General features: G+C 36.9%; 1 protein-coding gene across 1 annotated transcript in view; it reads right to left on the bottom strand.

Annotated features, from left to right (window-relative positions):
• Positions 1 to 21,845, bottom strand: part of FER (FER tyrosine kinase) — a 430,623-nt gene that overhangs the window by 363,568 nt on the left and 45,210 nt on the right. The window contains exon 3 of the mRNA XM_049769126.1: positions 942 to 1,208. Coding sequence (XP_049625083.1) covers positions 942 to 1,148 — 207 coding nt within the window. The 5' untranslated portion in view covers positions 1,149 to 1,208. The remainder of the gene's footprint in view (positions 1 to 941; positions 1,209 to 21,845) is intronic.

Genomic DNA, 21,845 nt, shown 5'->3' with positions numbered 1-21,845 from the left:
TTCTTAAATTTATATCATATTTTTATAACCAGTATGCACCATGGTTACAGTAATGTTCAGGATTGAGTTCCAGTCATACAATGTACACCTCCATTCACCAGTGCAAGTCCCCTCCCCCCCACCAATGTCCCCAGTTTCTCATCCTCTCCCCACCTTCTCCCTGCCCGGTTCTTGGCAGACATTTTACTTCTCTCTGCTGTGGTTTGCACTATTATTAATGAAGAAGTATGTATCATGCATATCACTTTAGCACCCCATTTATGTCCAACTATCATTATCATAGGGATCCCTTCTTACCCTAACTGCACTATTCCACTATTTGTGGCAAGCTACCTACCATGAACAGGTCCTTCTAGCCTTGAGACAAAGCACATATCATATTTTTATATTAGAATTTTAGAAAACATATAAATATACATATTATCTATTATATGTAGTGTATAGCATACATAATTTATATGCATGTAATCATTTATATTACACATATTTATACCCTTATAGATATTTAAGTATGACTCATCAATATACCAAAACTGTAGTAATGAAATTATAGCAAAGAACAGCCACATCAAAACAGTCTATTTGATTCAATTTACTAATGATTCAGAGAATTCCAAGAAGACAGATTGTAATAATAAAGAAAATCAAAATTTTAACTATGGCTCTTAAAGTTGACTAATCATTACTAAAATCTAGAAACCTATTTCATAGAAAGTGAGGAGTTCACAAATTTGATACCTACCGATTTTGAATATCAGAAAATATCAGAACTCAAAATTTTTAATATTTGAACTTTCCTCAGAAGATTGACAATCAGAATGATTCTGGAACACTTTTGAACTTATAATTTAGAGTATTTGAAGACCTAGTTATACTTGTTAAACAGTATGATCTATTCCCTTAAATAAAATAATAATGCATAATGATAAGTATTTTTTTACCTTGGATACGTTGCTGACATAATTCATTTGTACAGTACTTTCCTTATCAACTTGATTACAAAGGTTCTGTAAAGTAGATGCATATTCTTTATCACTTTTTATTCGTAGAGCCATAAATTTCTTCACTGTTTCCAGCAACCGTAATTCCCAGTCTTGTAATTTTAACACAGCTTCATGTGAATTCTTCAGGTCACTCCCAAACCCCATTTTGTTAAGGCACTGTCTTATCCTCCACACTGCACAAGTGAGCTTCTAGTCAGCACATATCTGTATATGTAAACAGGGAGAGGGAAAGTTCATAAATCAGTAGGAAATTAGTCTTCATAGCAAAGGTTTTCACATTTTATATTGAATTTAAATTTAAAAAAAATACTATTAGTTCTTGGTTTTCTCCCAAAGATCAGGAACAAAATAAGGGTGTCCACCATCACCGATATTAATCAATACTGTACTATAACTGGTATAAAAATAATAAAATGAAAGAGACTGATATTGGAAAAGAAGTAAATTATCTTCGCTTGCATATGCTGTGATATTTTATTACAGTAGAGTTAGAAAGATGAAAGGAATGCCATATATTCTAGTAAAATACAATGGGTGGTTTTAATTTCACCTAACAAGTGATAACCAGAAAGATCATGGAAGTGGACAGGGAACAAGAATAAGAACAGCCAAAGGGTGACACATGGAGGAGATGATTCACTCTTTATATGGATAACAGTAGCTCTCTTAATTGTATAGGCTAACAAACAGCAAGATGGCAAGGGATGGAAGCAAAAGTACTTCTCATCCATCAGGATATGACCAGAGAACCAAAAAAAGCCAAAGGGACAAAGAACAGCAAACTGGCAAGGTACAGCAGATCACAAACCATCAGCAACTGAGCAGAAAGACAACCAAGGACTAGGAGGAACAGAACCAGTAAGAAACCAGCATGAACCAAAGCCAGTGTGTGTGTGGAAAGCATGAGGAATCAGCATGAGGCCTGGATATAAAATATCAGGGGACCTAAAACTATCTTCTTTTAGAGGTAAATAACTGTAAGTTCATAAATATCTAGAGTTTCATACACTAATTTTCAGTATAAGAACTCAAGGAATCACTTATGAGCTAGACTAGAGGCTGAAGAGATAGCACAGTGGCGTTTGCCTTGCAAGCAGCCGACCCAGGACCTAAGGTGGTTGGCTCGAATCCCAGTGTCCCGTATGGTCCCCCGTGCCTGCCAGGAGCTATTTCTGAGCAGACAGCCAGGAGTAACCCCTGAGCACCGATGGGTGTGGCCCAAAAAATAAAACAAAACAAAAAATTCATGATAACATAATTTTTCAGTCCAAAGGAGATTTTAGAGATTGCACAAAGTAGTCAGTGGGCAAAAAAAAAAAATGTCATTTTTCAGAGGGCAGAGGTGTTTTACTGTTTGGAGGGGTGGGTGTGTGTGTGTGTGTGTGTGTGTGTGTGTGTGTGTGTGTGTGTGTGTGTGTGTGTGTGTGTGTGTGTGTGTGTGTGTGTATTTTACTATCCTCTCCAAGGAAAAATCTTGTAAGAATCTTGGATTGGGTCAGTAAAACTAGTATGAAAAACGTTTCCAGAGTGTGTGTGTGTGTGTGTGTGTGTGTGTGTGTGTGTGTGTGTGTGTATTTTACTATCCTCTCCAAGGAAAAATCTTGTAAGAATCTTGGATTGGGTCAGTAAAACTAGTATGAAAAACTTTTCCAGATTTTGAAGACACATAGAGCACCAAATGGGATGTTAGAAAATCGAGAACTATAGTGGGATCTCTCAGTTCTCTCTTCAGTTAGTTTTAGGAAATGCATCATGCTGTTTGTCATGGTTTTCCTTGGAGATGCAAGTTCTTGCTTAAAAGGAAATCGCCATTTACAGCACTGAGTAGGTAGTAGGTACAGATAATCAGAAAATAGCTTTGTCCCTTCTGAGCTGCAACTTCCCATTCAATCGTCACTCGTGTAGACAGTTCCACCTCAGACAGAACTTCTATAATGGTCAAGAATTCTTTACCCACTTCCCATGGGAAAAAGTGGAAAAGGAGTGGGGGAGGAGAGGGCAAAAACGTAACTCCATAGGATCATGGTAGGAAATGGCTCTTATTGCAAAATGCCACAATTCTAAATTCTGAGTTCAGGAATTATGCTAAGCCACTAGGAAGGAGAACATGTACATTTAATTCAGTAAGTGAAGAAAATGCTTTACACAGAGAATTAAGGCCCTTGTGGTTAAAAGCCAACTTCACAAAGGTGGGGGTCATGAAAAAAAAATTTCAAAGACGTTTCTTTCAAAAGAATTTCAGGAGCCGGAGAGATAGCACAGCAGTACAATGTTTTCCTTACATGCAGCCAACCCCGGATGAATGGTGGTTCGAATCCCAACATTCCATATGGTCCCCCGTGGCTACTAGGAGGGATTTCTAAGTGCAGAGCCAGGTGTGGCCCAAAAACAACAACAACAACAACAACAACAACAAAAAGAATTTCAAAATTGATTCTTTCAAAAGCTTATTCTGAAAACTCCTCTGCTCTAACAGATAAAGTTAGTAATTTCAGGTTTTACTCTGAGAGAGTAGACAACAAATTTAACTCCAATTTTCCAAAAACTGCAAAGATATGATGTATTCTGCGACAAAAGGTAAAAACTTTTGGGTCTGCTCTGACATGAGAAATGATTTCACAAAGCAAAGTTTATGTTATGAAGCTTGGTTTTGGTTTTGGGCAAGGAGCTAGTCTCACTTAGGAAGTTTCTAGGACACTCGTGTTTTAAAAATGGTGTTTCTCACCCTGCCTTCACAAAAGTAGGAACCATATAAAACAGGTTTCAAGGTTTCACTTCCTTCCCTGAAAGAAAAGTTGAAATCTTCAGATTCTTCTGTCAAAGAGTAAAAAATCTGCCTCCATTTGTGCATAAACACAACAAAGTATCTGTTCTAGTAGGAAAAATGAGTACTTATGCAAGAGTTCCAGAGTTTCCATGCAGGGAACTGGAAACTGATGCAGGCAGCTCTTTGATAACTCTAAAAAAATATTAATAGTCAAGAAGCTTCAGAATACAAACCTTTATCCCTTGACCTAAAAGGTGCCAATGGGGAGTGTAACCATGAAGGTGGAAGCAGGAGGTCATATACAATAGGTCATTTAAAATAATGCCTACATAAAGAAAAGCCAGTCAGTAGGATTAAAAATGGCTAAAGGGGAAAAATATGAAACAAAATGGGAAGCACACACGTCAGGTAAAATCTATCTTTGACTTACATAGGTGGCAGTCTCCCTCTTGGACCCCACATTCACAACAGGAATGAAAATCAAGTACCTGGAAGTTAGCTTTACAGCAGAGATAAAAGCTTTATAAACAAAAAACTATAAATCACTACTAAAAGAAGTAACATGAGGATTTAAAAACATACTCCCCTATTCATAATTTTGAAGGCTTGATTTTATCAAAATGACAATTGCTTTATATTCATTATATTGATTCAATGCAGTTTTTATATCTTTTCAAAGTCTTCATTTAAAGATAGAGACCTAAGGTCTTGGGATAACAAGTTAGTCACATATAAAAATATGAAGTCAGACCCCTTTCCAACACCATGCACAAAAGTTAAATCATAAATGGATTAACTATCTCAGGAAAACATAGGTAGAATCTTTCATGTCACTTAAGCCAGAAATACCTTCAACAATTCAATACCATTGGCCAAGTAAATGAAGTCAAAAATTCAAAAATGGGGCTACATCAAACTAATAATCTTCTGCACTGAAAAGTAAATTAGAAACATAATAAAAAAATATCTTACAGACTGAGAGAAACTTTTTATTAAGTACTCATCTGTTAGCAGGTTAATACAAGATTTATAAAGCACTTTACCAAAAAAAATCTCATTCAAAAAATGGATGCAGAAGGAGAGTTAGGAGAGATAACTTTCTCAAAGAAGATCTACAAGACAAAAGTGATATTTAAAAATGCTCTAGCCACTTACTATCAAGAATGTGCAAATCAAAACAATGAAATATAATCTCTCATTTGGTAGACTGACAAAGAACAAAAACAACTGGGTCATGTGAGCACGAATGTGGGGAAAAAGAAACCCTCATTCACTAAAGGTGAGAATGTCAACTGGATCAATACTTTTTGGGGAAAAAAATCAATGGAGACTTCTCAAATCTTCCATATGACCCAGCAATTTCATTTGTTCACATCTAATCCAAGAGTCAAAAATATTTATTCAGGGGTTGGAGTGATTGCACAGCAGTTAGGGTGTTGGCATTGCATACAGCCAACCCAGTACTGGCCCAGGTTCAATTCCCAGCATCCCATATGGTTCTCTGAGCCTGCCAGGAGTGATTTCTGAACACAGAGCCAAGAGGAATCCCTGAGCAATGCTGGATGAAGCCCAAACACCCCCAAAAATATTTATTCAAAAAGTCAGCTGCATTCCTGTGTTCACTGCAGCACTATTCACAATAGTCTCAATCTGGGAACGACACAATTGTCCAAGAAAAGGTTACTGAATTCAAAACCTATGTACAAATACACAATGGATACTACTTAGCTATAGGAAAAGGTGAAATTAGGCAATTTGTTGCTAAGTGTATGAATCTGAAAGTTAGTCATAAAGAGTAGAATGAGCAGAATTAGCAGTCTCATATGTGATAATTAATGAAACAAAGTAGAGATAGAACCAGAGAACCGGTCTTTAGTAGAAAATTTACCATATTTTGGAGAGTTCTGTCAGTGCCTTGTATATCGCCAAAATATACAAGGCACTGACAGAACTTTATAAGAAAAAAAACATCTAATCCCATCAAAAAATGGGGAGAAGTGGACAGACACTTTGACAAAGAAGAAATACAAATGGCCAAAAGGCACATGAAAAAATGCTCCACATCACTAATCATCAGGGACATGCAAATCAAAACAACTATGAGGTAACACCTCGCACCCCAGAGATTGGCACACATCACAAAGAATGAGAACAAGCAGTGTTGGCGGGGATGTGGAGAGAAAGGAACTCTTATCCACTGCTGGTGGAAATGCCGTCTAGTTCAACTTTTATGGAAAGCGATATGGAGATTCCTCCAAAAACTGGAAATCGAGCTGCCCTACTCCTAGGAATACACCCTAAGAACACAAAAATACAATATAAACATCCCTTCCTTACACCTATATTCATTGCAGCACTATTTACCATAGCAAGACTCTGGAAACATCCAAGATACCCTTCATCAGATGAATGGCTAAAGAACTGTGGTACATATACACAATGGAATATTATACAGCTGTCAGGAGAGATGAAGTCATGAAATTTTCCTATACATGGATGTTCATGGAATCTATTATGCTGAGTGAAGTAAGTCAGAGAGAGAGAGAAAAACGCAGAATGGTCTCACTCACCTACGGGTTTTAAGAAAAATGAAAGACATTCTTGCAATAACAATTTTCAGACACGAAAGGAAAAGAGCTGGAAGTAACAGCTCACCTCATGAAGCTCACCACAAAGAGTGATGAGTTTAGTTAGAGAAATAACTACATTTTGAAGTATCCTAATAATGAGAATGTATAAAGGAAATAGAAAGCCTGTCTAGACTACAGGCGGGGGTTGGGTGGAGAGCAGGGAGACTTGGGACATTGGTGATGGGAATGTTGCACTGGTGATGGGTGATGTTCTTTACATGACTGAAACCCAAACAACACAATCATGTATTAATCAAGGTGTTTAAATAAAAAATATATTAAAAAAAAGAAAATTTACCATAGAAGTGAATAGGGCTGAAGGGGGAGAATGGGAGATGACACAAGGAAAATAGTTGAGATATTTTATTCCTAAAACTCTATTATTAATAGTATTATAAATCAACATTATGAAACAAATATTTGTTTAACTTTGAAAATAATTTTATGCCAATACTATCTCAGCAAGTCTACCTCCACATCACAGAACCTCTGCTTGGATCTCAAACTTTCCAGGTGATATTAACCTTCCAGTTTAAATCACTGGAGACTTTTGGAAACTGGAAACAGAATCCCCTCTCTTCAAGCTGGATCTCAGCTGTCTCCATATTTGACCTCCACTTTATTAGCTGGAAACTTCCACATACCCTGAACCATGCAGTATAGTTACACTTATACTACCTGTCACTGAATGTAGATGGCTAGGAAGGAAAAGAATATAATCCTTCATAGATTGCCAGATGTGGAGGAGGCTAACTAAAATGATCACACTCGGCATAGCAGGAGTTTAGCAAAACATTGGGGATGATGAATAGAAGTCCAACAATCTACAAATGGAAATATTAACATGGAAGGCTCAACCAGTAAAAGTATCAACCAGCTCTGTAAACTCTCAGAGTGACTTCAGTGGCAAAAATTTGAGAGTGTTTAATGAGCTCAAAGTAATAATGGCACAAATAGTTGACAGGGCTCAAGAAAGTATGAGAGAAGAAATGAAAAAACTATAATCTTAAGTGATAAAATGAAAGAATATGACATAAAATGTGGTAAGTAATATAAACACAAAAGAATGTCTCAGCAGAATAAACAACTGAAGAAAATGATCATTGAGTTACAAGAAGAGATCTATAAATAATAATAATAATAATAATACAAGAGGAGATCTATAAAATAATATCTAGAAATTTCTTGAGAACAACAGAAGATTGAAAAGAGTCTGAAAAGAAATGGACAGGTCACAGAGAACTATAAGAGTCAGCAGAGTCCACAAAGAACAGGAAGGAAAATTTGTTGAAGAATCATGACTTGAATAAATTATATATAAGAATTTGACATAGTTAAAGAATACAAGGTCCAAAGGGTCCCAGGGAAATCAGTACAAAACAGAAAAACTCCACAACAGGGCCAGAGTGGTGGTGCAGCAGTAGGGCATTTGCCTTGCATGCAGCTGACCTAGGATGGACCATGGTTCTAAACCCCGGGTCCCATATGGTCCAACAGGCCAGAAGCAATTTCTGAGTGTAGAATCAGGAGTAATCCCTGAGTATTACCAAGTGTAGCCCAAAAACCTAAGAAAAAAGAAAAACTCCATAACACAAAATAACCAGAATGGCAAAGCAAAAGACAGAGTTAAAACTCAAAGAAATGAATATCTCACCAAGAATTATATAGCTAGATTATAATTAATATTTAAAGAAGCAATATAGACCTTCATGGAGAAACAAAAACTTTAGAGCAACAATAGACTTGAAATCACTTTTGTAAGAAGTGTTAAATGAGCTTATTGAAAATATAAGATAAACTTTATCACTGAGTATGGTATTAACTGGTGTCACTTATGGTTGTCCCCTATTATAGATTAAGGAAGGCCTGTTCAAAATGGGAGAATTCACCCAATACCCATCAGAGAAGGGCCTAATATCCAAAATATACAAGGTACTAACAGAACTTAACAAGAAAAGAAATCTAATTCCATTAAAAAATGGGAAGAAGAAATGAATAGACACTTTTTGAAGAAGAAATACAAATGGCCAAGGTACATTAAAAAAATGCTCCACGTCGCTAATCATCAGGGACATGCAAATCAAAACAACTATGAGGTACCATCTCATGCCACAGAGATTGGTGCACATCACAAAGAATGAGAACAAGCAATGCTGGTGGGGATTGGAGAGAAAGGAGCTCTCATTCACTGCTGGTGAGAATGCCATCTAGTCCAGCCTTTATGGAAAACAACATGGAGGTTCCTCAAAAAACTGGAAACTGAACTCCCATATGATCCAGCTATACCACTCCTAGGGATATGCCATACGAACACAAAAATACAATTCAAAACTCCCTTCCTCCCACCTATATTCATTGCAGCCAGACTCTGGAAACAACCAAGATGTCCTTGAACAGATGAATGGCTAAAGAAATTCTGGTACATATACACAATGGAATATTGTGCAGTCGTCAGGAGAGATGAAGTTATGAACTTTTACTATACATGGATGTACATGGAATCTATTATGCTGAATGAAATAAGTCAGTAAGTCAGAGTGAGAGAGATAGACACAGAATTGCCTGACTCATTTATGGGTTTTAAGAAAAAATAAGGACATGATTGTATTAATCCCCAGAGACAATAGAGATGAGGGCAAGAAGGACCAGCTCACAATATGAAGCTCATCACAAAGAGTAGTGGTGCAGTTAGGGAAATAACTACACTAACAATTATCATGACAATCTTAGTAAGTGAGAGAAGTAGAATGCCTGTCTCAAAAACAGGCAGGGGTTGTGGGAAAATGGAAATGGGGAACACTGGTGGAGGGAATATTGCACTGGTGAAGGGGGTTGTTCAATTTGTGATTGAAATCCAACTATAGTCATGTTTGTACTCACGATGTTTAAATAAAGATATTATTTTAAAAAAGTACTGTTCAATCTTAGCTTGCTAAAGAATTTTATACATTTTCAATTATAAATTAATGTTTTATTTACATTGAATGTTCTCTTGTGATCAGTGATCTATTAATCTATAGAGGTGTTTTGGTATAATCTTTCACTTATTAAGCATTAGTTATATTTCTAACAAGTCAATAATCCCGTTCTAGAATAAAATATACTTTTTATGACTATTCATATTTTCCCATAATTTTCTTATTCCTTTTCAAAGTAAGACTGAAATATATAAGTCATATAATTTTTGTAGAATTTATCTATGCCATATAAATGTTAATATGTATATCATGGAATATTCATACTATTAATCTTTTCAATTACATCTCTATAAAATATAATCGTTAAGTTTTTTAAAAATTAAAAAAGAAATCACTATTCTATTTTATCTACAGATATAACTCAGTCTGTGCTCACATAGCTGCATTTTGCAACATTTAGAGTAACCCCAATACTTATGTATTATATGCTTAATTATATATTGTATGTTTTATCTTAAACTTATATATTTAAATACAGTGAAGTAAAAATATACATATATTAAAGAAAATGAAGCTGAAGAAATAATAATTCTTTATTTCAAAACTTACTAAAAAGCTGTATCATTAAGACAATGTGGCACTACGATATAAGAAGACACAGATGTAAATGAAATACAGAGTTCAGATGAAGTTTTCATATTCATGTTATAACATTTTCTTTTTTTCCCTCATGTTATAAGAATTTCTAGAAAGATGTCTGGTACTTTCAATAGGGAACCAAGGAAAAGGGAATCTTTTCAAACAATGGATTATAAGAAATTGATTATCACATGTAAAACTATAGAGCAGAATACTTTCTTCCACCAAATATAAAATAATAATTCTAAAAGGATCATATGCTAAATATCATTGTTAACCCTATGGAATTCTCAGAAAAAAAATTCAATGGTAATACTAAGCCCAGAAAAAAAAGAAATAAGCCCAGGCAATAATTTTTAATAGTTTCTTAAATCTGACACACACCCAAAAAGGGAACAAAATCAGAATATAAAATCTTCAAGTATACCATCAAAAGTGAAATGAGGCCATCACAACATGAGAAAATATTTTTCAAATCATTTATCTAATAAAGATGTCTACATGTAATGTATATAATTGAGTCTTAATAATAAAAATAATCTATCAGAAAATGAGCAATATAGGACAGTAACAAGCTTAATGGTTCAAGAGCCTTCTCATGCAGGATGTTATGAGTTTGATCTTTGGTGCTGCCTATAGATACCAAGTGAAATACTAATGACTTTTATGATCCTAGGCATTGCAGTCAGTTGTATGAGAGCACCACAACTAAAATGTGAAGAATCAGCAAAAATCAGGTGGAGGTATGGTGCTGGAAAGTTTGATGCATAAAACTCTACCATTATCAATACTGTAAAATACTGTGCCAAAAATAATTTAAAAAATAGAATAACAGGAAGCAGTGAGTTGGGGTCTGAGTGGCAGGAACTGGGGTGGAAAATGGGCAGGGGAAGCAGTGAGTTGGGGTTCCAGCGGCCAGGAGCTGGGTGAAACACCACAGGCTCCAGGCGAGGGAAGGGGTGAGTGATGGACCAACCAGCCAAGACGTGAGAGAGGCCTATCCTTAGTGACCTCAACCAACATACCCAAACTAGAGCTACACTCTAGAGAGGGACTATCATGTGGGGGAGGGGTGAGTGATCTAGGCTCAACTGCTCTCTCTACCATTGTGGCCAGGAGCAGAATTGCACTGTCTGGCAGGAAGGGGGGTGGGGGATTGACCAGGCTTGACTGGAGGGCGTGGGAGGGCCCAAACCTCAGCAACCTCAGGCAACATACCCACATAGAGCTGCAGTGCAGAGAAGGGACACAGCCCCACACCACAAGTGGCAAAAGCGAGCTGAAATCTGAAGGCACAGCACTCCAAGCCAAACTATTAAATGAAAGAAATATGGGTAAACTAAGGAAGACACTAACTATTAGGGATATGGAGAGAAATCCTACAAAGTTTCCAAGTCCAACAAAACACACAGACCCAATAGATGAAGATCTAAAAGGAGCCATCAGTAAAGAAATGCAAGCCATGATTAAAAAAAATGAAAGAATCATTAGCCAGTGAGTACAAGAAACCCATGGATGAACAAATCAACCAACTTAAAGAAGACCTGTTAGAGAACATGAGAGAATCCACACAAATGGAATTAAAGGAAATAAAAAAACACCGAAAAAAAGCCATACAAGCAGAATCACACAGTTGGAGAAGCACATAGAATAACTCAAAGAAAAACTGCAAGCAAAAAATGACAAAGAAGCCAACAAGGAAATAAAAGGTAAACCAATGGAATAAAAAGTCCAGTATTTAATCAACAAAGACAAAATAAATAATCTAAAAATTCTAGGTATATCAGAATGGGAGGAAATAGGGAAAGGGGAAGAACAAGTAGTCAGGGAAATAACAACAGAAAACTTTCCCACCCTCGGGAAAGAGGCTTCTCTACAAATCCAGGAGGTTAAGAGTCCCTAACAAAATATACCCTAAGAAACAAAAAACACCAAGACATATAGTAATCCAAATGGCAAAAGAGAGAGAGAGAGAGAGAGAGAGAGAGAGAAAGATGAACTCCTTAAAGCAATAAGGGAGAAAAAAAACTCAAGTACAAAGGAAGAAAAATAAGAATAAAACCAGATCTCCCATTTGAAACAATTCAAGCAAGAAAACAATACTCCACTATCACCACAGATCCACCAACAGAAAACTAGCAAAGAAATAAGAGCCCTAAAGGAGAAATTAGAAGAACTAGGGCTAATAGACTTACATAGAACCCTCCACCCCAGAGAGCAGAATACACATTCTTCTCAAGTCCACATGGAACCTTCTTCAGAATAGACCATGCCTTATGCTATAAATCAAAATTGTATAAAGTCACAAATATAAGGATAATTAGAAGCACCCTGTCAGATCACTATGCAATGGAGGTCAATATTGACTGTAAAAAGAAGCTATGGAGAAAATCCAACTCCTGGAGATTAAACAACATGCTGCTCAACAACAAATGGATCAAAGAGGAACTCAAGGAAGAAATTAAAAGATTCCTTGAGACAAACGATAATGAAGAGACAATATCAAAATCTGTGGGACACAGCAAAAGTAGTAATTGGGGGAAACTCATAGTGATACAGGTGTATGTAAGGAAAGAGGAAAATGACAAAATCAGCAGTTTAAAGAGACACCTTAAGGAGCTGGAACAACAACAGCAGCAAAAAAAACCCAAACACAACCAGAAGAAATAATAAAAACCAGAGCAAAAATAAATAGCATAGAAACTAAGAAAACAATACAGAAAATCAATGAAACCAGGAGTTGGTTTTTTACCTAAACTTCTGTATAGGTGTAATGCAATCCCTGTCCAAATTTAGACATCATTTTTTAAAGACTTAGATCAATCATAAAATTCATCTGGAATCACCAAAGATCAAGGATAGCCAAATATATACTGAAAAACAAGAAGCTGACTGGCATTTCTCTTAACCTAAAGCTATACTATAAACCAGGGGTCTCAAACTCACTGTCTGTGGGCTGCAAACAGCCCTCGTACATTTTGTTGCCCTGCCCTAGATGAATCTTTTTTATTTTGTTTTGTTTTAGTTGTTTGGGTCACACACCCCAATGTTCAAAGCTTACTACTGACTTTGTACTCAAGGATCACCCCGACTTTGCTTCCTGCGGCCTACAGGTAAATTGAATTTGAGAACCCTGCTATAAACCCATAGTGATAAAAAAAAAAAAAGGCATGGTACTGGAACAAAGATGGAGCCACAGACCAGTGGATTAGAACAAAATGAGACCAATCTCATTAATGAACAAGGTTGCAAAAATACTCAACAAAATCTTAGCAAATCGAATCCAGCACTACATCAAAAAGATTATACACCAAGTGGGTTCATCAACATCATACACCATATCAACAATAAAAATGACAAAAACCACATGATTACTTCAATCAACGCAGAGAAAGCATTTGACATAATCCAACACCCATTCATGTTGAAAACACTCGGCAAAATAGGACTGAAAGGAATCTTCTCATAGTTACAGCTATCTATGAAAAGCCCTCAACCAACATTATCCTTAATGGCAAAAAACTAAAAGCATTTCCACTAAGATCAGGAACTGGGCTAGGTTGTCCACTCTCTCCATTCTTATTCAATATAGTCCTAGAAGTCCTAGCAATAGCAATCATACAAGAGAAGAGAATCAAAGAAATTCAAATAGGGAAAGAGGAACTCAAACTATCTCTTTTTGCAGATACGATAATATGCATGGAAAACCCTAAAGAGTCCACAGTAAAACTCCTAGAAATAATTAACTAATACAGCAAAGTGGCTGGTTACAAAGTCAATACACAAAAGACAGTAGCATTCCTCTATACAAATAGCGAAGTAGAGGAGAACGAGATTAAGGAGACAATCCCATTTAAAATAGTATCAAAAAATATAAAGTACCTAGAAATTAACCTTACAAGGGAAGTGAAGGACCTATACCAGGAAAACAAGGATGAGATACCATCTCACACCACAGATTGGCACACATCACAAATAATGACAATAATCAGTGTTGGCGGGGATGTGGAGAGAAAGGAACTCTATCCACTGCTGGTGGGAATGCTGTCTAGTCCAGCGTGGTCCTCAAACTATGGCCCGCGGTCCACATATTGTATTTGTTTTGTTTCTTCATTGCAAAATAAAACATATGCAGTGTGATAAGAATTCGTTTATAAGTTTTGTTTTTACTATAATCAGACCCTCCAATGGCCTGAGGGACAGTGAACTGACCCCCTGTTTAAAAAGTTTGAGGACCCCTATTCTATGGAAAACAGTACGGAGATTCCTCCAAAATCTGGAAACTGAGCTCCCATTCGACCCAGCTATTCCACTCCTAGGAATATACCCTAAGAACACAAGAATACAACACAAAAACCCCTTCCTCACACCTATATTTATTGCAGCACTATTCACAATAGCCAGGCTCTGGAAACAACCAAGATGCCCTTCAATAGACGAATATACACGAATATACACAACAAAATATTATGCAGCCATCAGGAGAGATGAGGTCATGAAATTTTCCTATAAATGGATGTACATGGAGTCTATCATGCTAAGTGAAATAAGTCAGAGGGCGAGAGAGAGAGAGAGACGCAGAATAGTCTCACTCATCTATGGGTTTTAAGAAAAATAAAAGTCATTTTTGCAACAATCCTTAGAGACAATGAGAGGAGGGCTGGAACTTCCAGCTCACTTCATGAAGCTCACCACAAAGAGTGGTGAGTGCAGTTATAGAAATAACTACACTGAGAACTACCATAATCATATGAATGAGTGAGGAAACTGGAAAGCATGTCTAGAGTACAGGAAGGGGTGGGGTGGATGGAGGGAGATTTGGGACATTGGTGGTGGGAATGTTGCACTGGTGAAGGGTGGTGTTCTTTACATGACTGAAACCTAATCACAATCGTATTTGTAATCAAGATGTTTAAAGAAAAAAAGATATTGAAAAAATATTTTAAAAGCATACTATAATAAAAAATGGGATACATTATATTCAGAACAGTAAAAATAAAGAATAATAATGAAAATAAAAGAAATGGAAGAACATCCAATGCTCATGGGTAGGTAGAATCAACATAGTCAAAATGACTATCTTACCTAAACTTCAGTATAGATGTAATGCAATCCCTATCCAAATTTAGACATCATTTTTTAAAGACTAAGATCAATCAATCATAAAATTTATCTGGAATCACCAAAGAGCAAGGATAGCCAAATACATACTGAAAAACAAGAAGCTGAGTGGCATTTCTTTACCTAACCTAAAGCTATACTATAAAGCCATAGTGATAAAAAAAAAAAAAAGGCATGGTACTGGAACAAAGATGGAGTCTCAGACCAGTGGATTAGAACAAAATTTCAGAGATAAACCCCCAGATATACAGTCAACTAGTATTCTACAAAAGAGCCAAGAACTTGAAATGAAACAAAGAAAGTCTCTTCAACAAATGGTGTTGGTACAGCTGGAAAACCACCTGTAAGAAAGTGAAAATTGATCCATATCTCACTCATTATACAAAAGTCACTCAAAATGAATTAAAGACCTTGAAATCAGACCTGAATCTATAAAGTTTATTGAGAAAAGAATAGGCAGAACACTCAAAGATCTATATATCAAAAAAGTCTTTGAGGATAGAACGCCAATGGCAAGAACTTTAGCATCAAACATAAACAAATGGGACTATATCAAACTAAAAAGCTTCTGCATGGTGAAAGAAACCCTACTTAATAGTAGAAGACAGTTAACGGAATGAGGAAAAAATCTTTGCACTCAACACATCAGATAAAGGTCTGATATCTAGAATATACAAAACACTAAAAAAACTGAGCCCCCAAAAAACTAATAAAGCCATAGAAAATGGGCAGAAGAAATGAATAGACACTTTTCTGAGGAAGATCGAAAGAGAGCCAACAGACACATGAAAACATACTCACCTTCACTCATTAGGGAAATCCAAATCAAGAAAACAATGAGATACCACCTTATACCAGTGAGGATGGCTCACATAAAAAATAACAGGAACAATCTCTGTTGGCAGGGATGCGGTGTGAAAGGAACTCTCATCCACTGCTGATGGGAATGCCCCTTAGTCCAACCTCTATGGAAAACAGTCTGGAGAGTGCTTAGTAAACTCACAGCTGAGCTATCATATGACCCAGCAATTGCTCTCCCTGTGTATCTATCCCCAATTTGAAAGGACATTCACCCCAAAGTATGTATGCACCCCACTATTTATCACAGCACTCAGTATAACAGCCAAGATTTGGAACCAACCTCAATGTCCAACAACAGACTATTGAATCATGAAGATGTGGTATTTATACACAATAGAATACTACATAGCAGTTATAAATGATATAATCATTTAGACTTTGCAGCAACATGGGTGGATCTACAAAATATAATGTCAAATGAAGTAAGCCAGAAGATGAAAGATAAACACGCAATGACAGCACTATTCTTAAGTACCTAGAATATATACCACATATACAGGTATTACTCCATGAACAAATACAACGATTTAACAGGGTAGAAACTCCAAACACTGTAATTGTCAACATTTACTGGAAAGTAATGTACAAAACAAGTGGAAGAAGAAAAACACAAAGACTCGGACTACACATTATAGCATAAAGAAACCTGCAACAGCACAAACAACAGTGTAGAGAGAACAAGTATGTAATCAGCCTTTTACTACAAAGGCCCATAATAATGTCTTAGGGATCTTATACAGGAATACAATAAAAAAAAATACAATGGGGAGTCACTGACTTCAGTGTAAGCATTTCATAACTGTATGTTTTAATACCTTAATCTTACTATATTTAAAAATAACCTCCCAGCTTTTCTACCCACAGGGGTTCTTGGATACAAAGGGAGGACAACCTAAGGTGGCAACTCGGTGCACAGTCACTCTAGATACCGTACTCAGTGTGCATTATGAAAATGTCTTGATAAAACACTTTAATATACCCTTCATCTCTAGGTTATACCCTCTATTAGGACCTGAAGCATGTGACCAGCCAGACCACTGAAGCAGGCAACTGCGACCCACAGACTTATATTATAGGACCTACTCATGGAACACGTTCAAGAAAACTAACATTCCCTTTCTTTTTTCTTCTCTCTTTTCACTACTTCTTTCTTTCTTTCTCCCTTTCCTTCTTCTACCTTTTCCTCTTCATTATCATCGATTCAATCCATGTCAAATAAAAACCACACTGTTACTTCCTCTTTAAGAAAGGAAATTTGATACATAAAATGCTGCGGACAATACTACATAGGGTAACATCTCTATAGATAGACCTCACTAACACAATGGTTAGTATTCGAGACTTGAAACCTATGTGTATCCAAAATTTACTCTAGTCATCACCTAATCCTGAAATCCCTCATTCAGGGAGGCCCAACCTCATCACTAACTAAATCACCAGAAATTGAAAAAATCTCCCAACTTCGATACACCGGCCCAATCTCTCTTAGTTGATTTATTAGTTTCTTTACCTTACTTGTACTATACTTACCTAGTTTTCTGTTCTCATCTTATTTCCTGCTCTCCCCTCCTCTTCATCTTAAGCTATACCTAAGCTAACTATTGTATGTTTCTATGTGGGCATGAGCACATAGAGATAGGGCTCCTCTATGAGAGCCAAACCTAAATTGCAAACAACCCATGCATATAGTGTATATACCCCTCCCATATACTATCCCCTCTCCCCCACTTCAGATATCCGACTATCCCTTCACCCACAATCCCAACCCAATCTCCCATCTTATTAAAACTCTTTACCCTCAGTTCTTAATCCATTAGGCATCAAGACCAGCCTCCTACCCCAATAAGCAGCAGCACTCATCCTGTGTGGCCCTCCGTCTCACCTCTCCCTAATGGGGACTGTTGTTTGATATCGGACTCAGCTCCAAAAGGATCCCCACTGCCACAACTCTACCCAAGACCTCTCTGCCACAAATCTTTTCTCAATCTCAAGAAGACCAAGGTGTGTGATGAAAATGTGCCCTGGACCCCACACCCCACAAGAAAATCTCAAAAGACAAAGGGGAAGCCTATACTTCCTTCATAAGTTTAAGACCTATATAATACTACCTCTTAACCTGTTTTTCCTCAAATGAAAGGTGGTCTTCTGCATTACTTTGTTCCTTGATCTAAGAGCAGGTTGTCTTACCTCACCATCTAATGATAAGACAAAATCAGAAGACTCATCATCCTTTGATCTGTGCAAAAGCAAAGATCATTATCTACAGATGACATCCATATTGGGCAGAACGTATCCTGGGACCAATAAAAATCCCTCGCCTAAGTTTTAGCCTATGATCTGTACAACAACCAAGATCTCTAATGCCAGAGGCCTGACTGAGACAACTGCAACTGAACAGGTCTTCTGGGAACATAACAAAAGACTCTATCCCAGGTTTCATCCTAGGATCAGCGCAATGACCAAGACCACCAACTACTGAAGACTGATTAAAACAACTGTGAAGGAACAGAACTTCTAGAACCGTAAAGGAAGACTTCAACATAAGCATCATTCCTTGACCTGTGCAGATACCAAGATCTCTAGATACAGAGGTCTGATTTCATCACCCATGACGGAGCAGAAGTCTTCCATACACCACAAAAGGACCTAGGGGAGAGTAAATAAACACACAAGGAGTCTGTAGTTATTCCCCATGACAATATACTTCAAGGGGGGTGAGGGAGGAAACCCTGTATCTCTTAGGCCAAGGGATTTCCCTTTCTAATTTCCCCATTATTAACTCTGCCTATGAAGGAGGAAAAAAAAAAAAAACCATAAAAAAGCAGCACAAAATAATTTTTTTCATTTATTTACTTAATTTTTGTTTGTTGGGTTTTTTTGTTTGTTTGTTTTTGGGGGGGCCACACCCAGTGGTGCTCAGGGGTTACTCCTGGCTGTCTGCTCAGAAATAGCTCCTGGCAGGCACGGGGGACCATATGGGACACCGGGATTCGAACCAACCACCTTTGGTCCTGGATCGGCTGTTTGCAAGGCAAACGCTGCTGTGCTATCTCTCCGGGCCCTATTTACTTAATTTTTATTATTTTTTGGGGGGGTTTTGTTATTGTTGTTGTCCTTATTTTTTTCTCTTTTTTTTTTTTTTTGTGTGCTCTGTTTTGTTTATATTTCAGGACTGTGGTTATTATGTGGTGCTTATCTTTATTGCTGTAGTGCTCATTGTATTTTTTGTTTAATTTTTCTTTTTGTATTGTTGTGGTGTTTCTCTTCCTTTTTCCCTTTCTTCTCTCAAACTGATGTTGAGAGCCTCTATCAACTCCGCCTATTTTCGGCTTATTTGATTTTTACCCCATTTTATTGCTTTTCTTTTCTTCAAACAGAACCTCATAACTTGAACCATCTTGTTCCACCTCTCCAATTGAGGGGAAAAAAATGGAGGGTACCACGACCAAACAGTTGTTTGTGCACTAAGTAGTAGCAAAAATGATTGGACTTAAACACCAAATTCAAAGCCAATGACATCAGAATCGATACCCAACCTAAAACAACCTAGATACAGGTTGTTGTACTAGCAACAACTTATACTAGCAGCCCAGGGGTTAAGGGTGGGGAATATGGGATGCAAGCTAGGAACAGGGGTAGTGGGAGGACAGTTTTGGTGATGGGAATTCCCCCGATTTTATGTTAATATGTAACTAAAATATTACTGTGAAAGAAATGTAATCCACTTTGGTCAAAATAAAAATTATTATTATAAAAAAATAGAATAACAGCCTAAAATGATGATTTGGCACCAGGTATGTATTACCCACTTCATGCCAGCAAGCACATTTGTGAAAAACAAAAGTAAATTGTGGAACTCCAGTGAGCACTACAATCAGAATGCACATAAGCAAGATAGCGAACAAGTACAAAACCAGTAAGCATATGGACAAGCATTAAAACCAAAGGACTGAATCTTTCACAAGCCCCTAAGTGGAGAGTGTAAGAACTGCAACCTATTAAGCAAACCTAGTGAATACTACAACCAAACGCACAAGCACCACAACCATGAGTGAGTTGTATCATACCAATAACACAGAAGGGGGAATATTAACAATGAAAAAGGGATCTAAGTAAACAAGGATTTACATATGTTGAATGTTTATATAAGATGTTTAATATTAGCCATGAGAATAATCAAAACACAATTAGAACAAATCAAACTACAGTGAGATAGTCCTTGACATCATAGGCTGCAGAAATAGGACAGCAGATAGGGCATGCAACCATAAGCAGCAGACCCCAGTTTGATTGTGGGCATCAAAATGATCCCTCAAGCCCCACCAGAAGTAATTCATAAGCACAAAGCCAGGAATAAGTCCTGAGCACCACTGCACCTAACCCACACACACAAAAAAATGTATATGAGATACATGTGTATATCTTTATATACACATAAAAAAGTCAATAAAGAATGCAATTATAGGGCCAGAGCGATAACTCAGCAGTAGAGTGTTTGCCTTGCACATAGCTGACCCAGTAAGAACCTGGATTCAATCCCCAGTGATTCAGATGGTCCCCGAGCCAGAAGTGATTTCTGAGCGCATCACCAGGAGTAATCCCTGAGCATCACAGGGTGTGCAGCCCAAAAAAAATAAAACAATTCCAGTTTTTTAACTTGTGTGTGTAATAAGTCAAAAATTTTGCATCAATATACAGTATCTGTATGGACACAAAATTTTACAATGAACATTTTGAGTAATTTTATCAATATCTCATCTATGTCTCAGTAAAGATAAGCTCTATCTAATTCAATCCATGTTTTCAATTAAAGAATAGGAATACTTTTTGAGGCCAAAGTAAGGTCAATCTACTTTTGTAAATATATCTTAGATTAGGAGAGATAGCATGGAGGTAAGGTGTTTGTCTTTCATGCAGGAGGTCATCGGTTTGAATCCAGATGTCCCATATGGTCCCCCGTGCCTGCCAGGAGCAATTTCTGAGCCTGGAGCCAGGAATAACCCCTGAGAACTGCCAGGTGTGACCCAAAAACCAAAAAAAAAAAAAAAAAATCTTAGATTGTGGTTCATTTATTTAGTAACTGGAAGATAAGTAATGCTTCTGTTTCCAAATACCTCTAACTCTGAGCTAAGCTTTCTTTTACCTTATAATTAACTGCACATGCATTATAAGAGCAAAGAATAAAAAGAGAAACCATCTGAAAGCTAAGGAATATTCTAGACTGGATAGTGAGAGAGACAGAGAGAGAGAGAGTGAGAGAGAGGGAAAGAGAGATATACAATTCTTTGTCATCAATCCTATGTGAGTAAAAACATTAATTAATTAGATGTGAATTTTTAAAGAAATAACAAATAGAAATATTTTTGGTTGTTGAGTCACTCATCAGTGCTTCAAGACTTACTACTGGCTCTGCACTCAAGAATCACTGCTGGCAGAACCATATGGCATGTGTGCAAGGCAAACTCTCTATCCACTATCATTCTGGCCCATATTTTAAAGTAACTCTATAAGAAATTAGAACTATGCTTAATTGTTAAATTGTTTAAGAATACAAATTTTTTTTTCGAACCTACCTCCAAGAATACAAAATTTTTATTAATTCAGAAAATTATATTCTGGCCGGAGAGATAGCATGGAGGTAAGGCATTTGCCTTGCATACAGAAGGACAGTGGTTTGAATCCGGCATCCCATATGGTCCCCCAAGCCTGCCAGGACCAATTTCTGAACATAGAGCCAGGAGTAACCCCTGAGCACTGCCAGATGTGACCCCCCCCAAAAAAAAGAAAAAGAAAAAGAAAAAGAAAATTGTATTCTTCAAATAATTGTTGCATATTTGTCATATACATATGACTAACCATTTATTTCAGTCATGTTTGAAAGACAATAAAAATTAGATATATTCAA

The sequence above is a fragment of the Suncus etruscus genome, chromosome 2, assembly GCF_024139225.1.
Source record: "Suncus etruscus isolate mSunEtr1 chromosome 2, mSunEtr1.pri.cur, whole genome shotgun sequence".
NCBI classification, from domain to species: domain Eukaryota; kingdom Metazoa; phylum Chordata; class Mammalia; order Eulipotyphla; family Soricidae; genus Suncus; species Suncus etruscus.
This window is presented reverse-complemented; position numbering and strand designations above follow the sequence as displayed.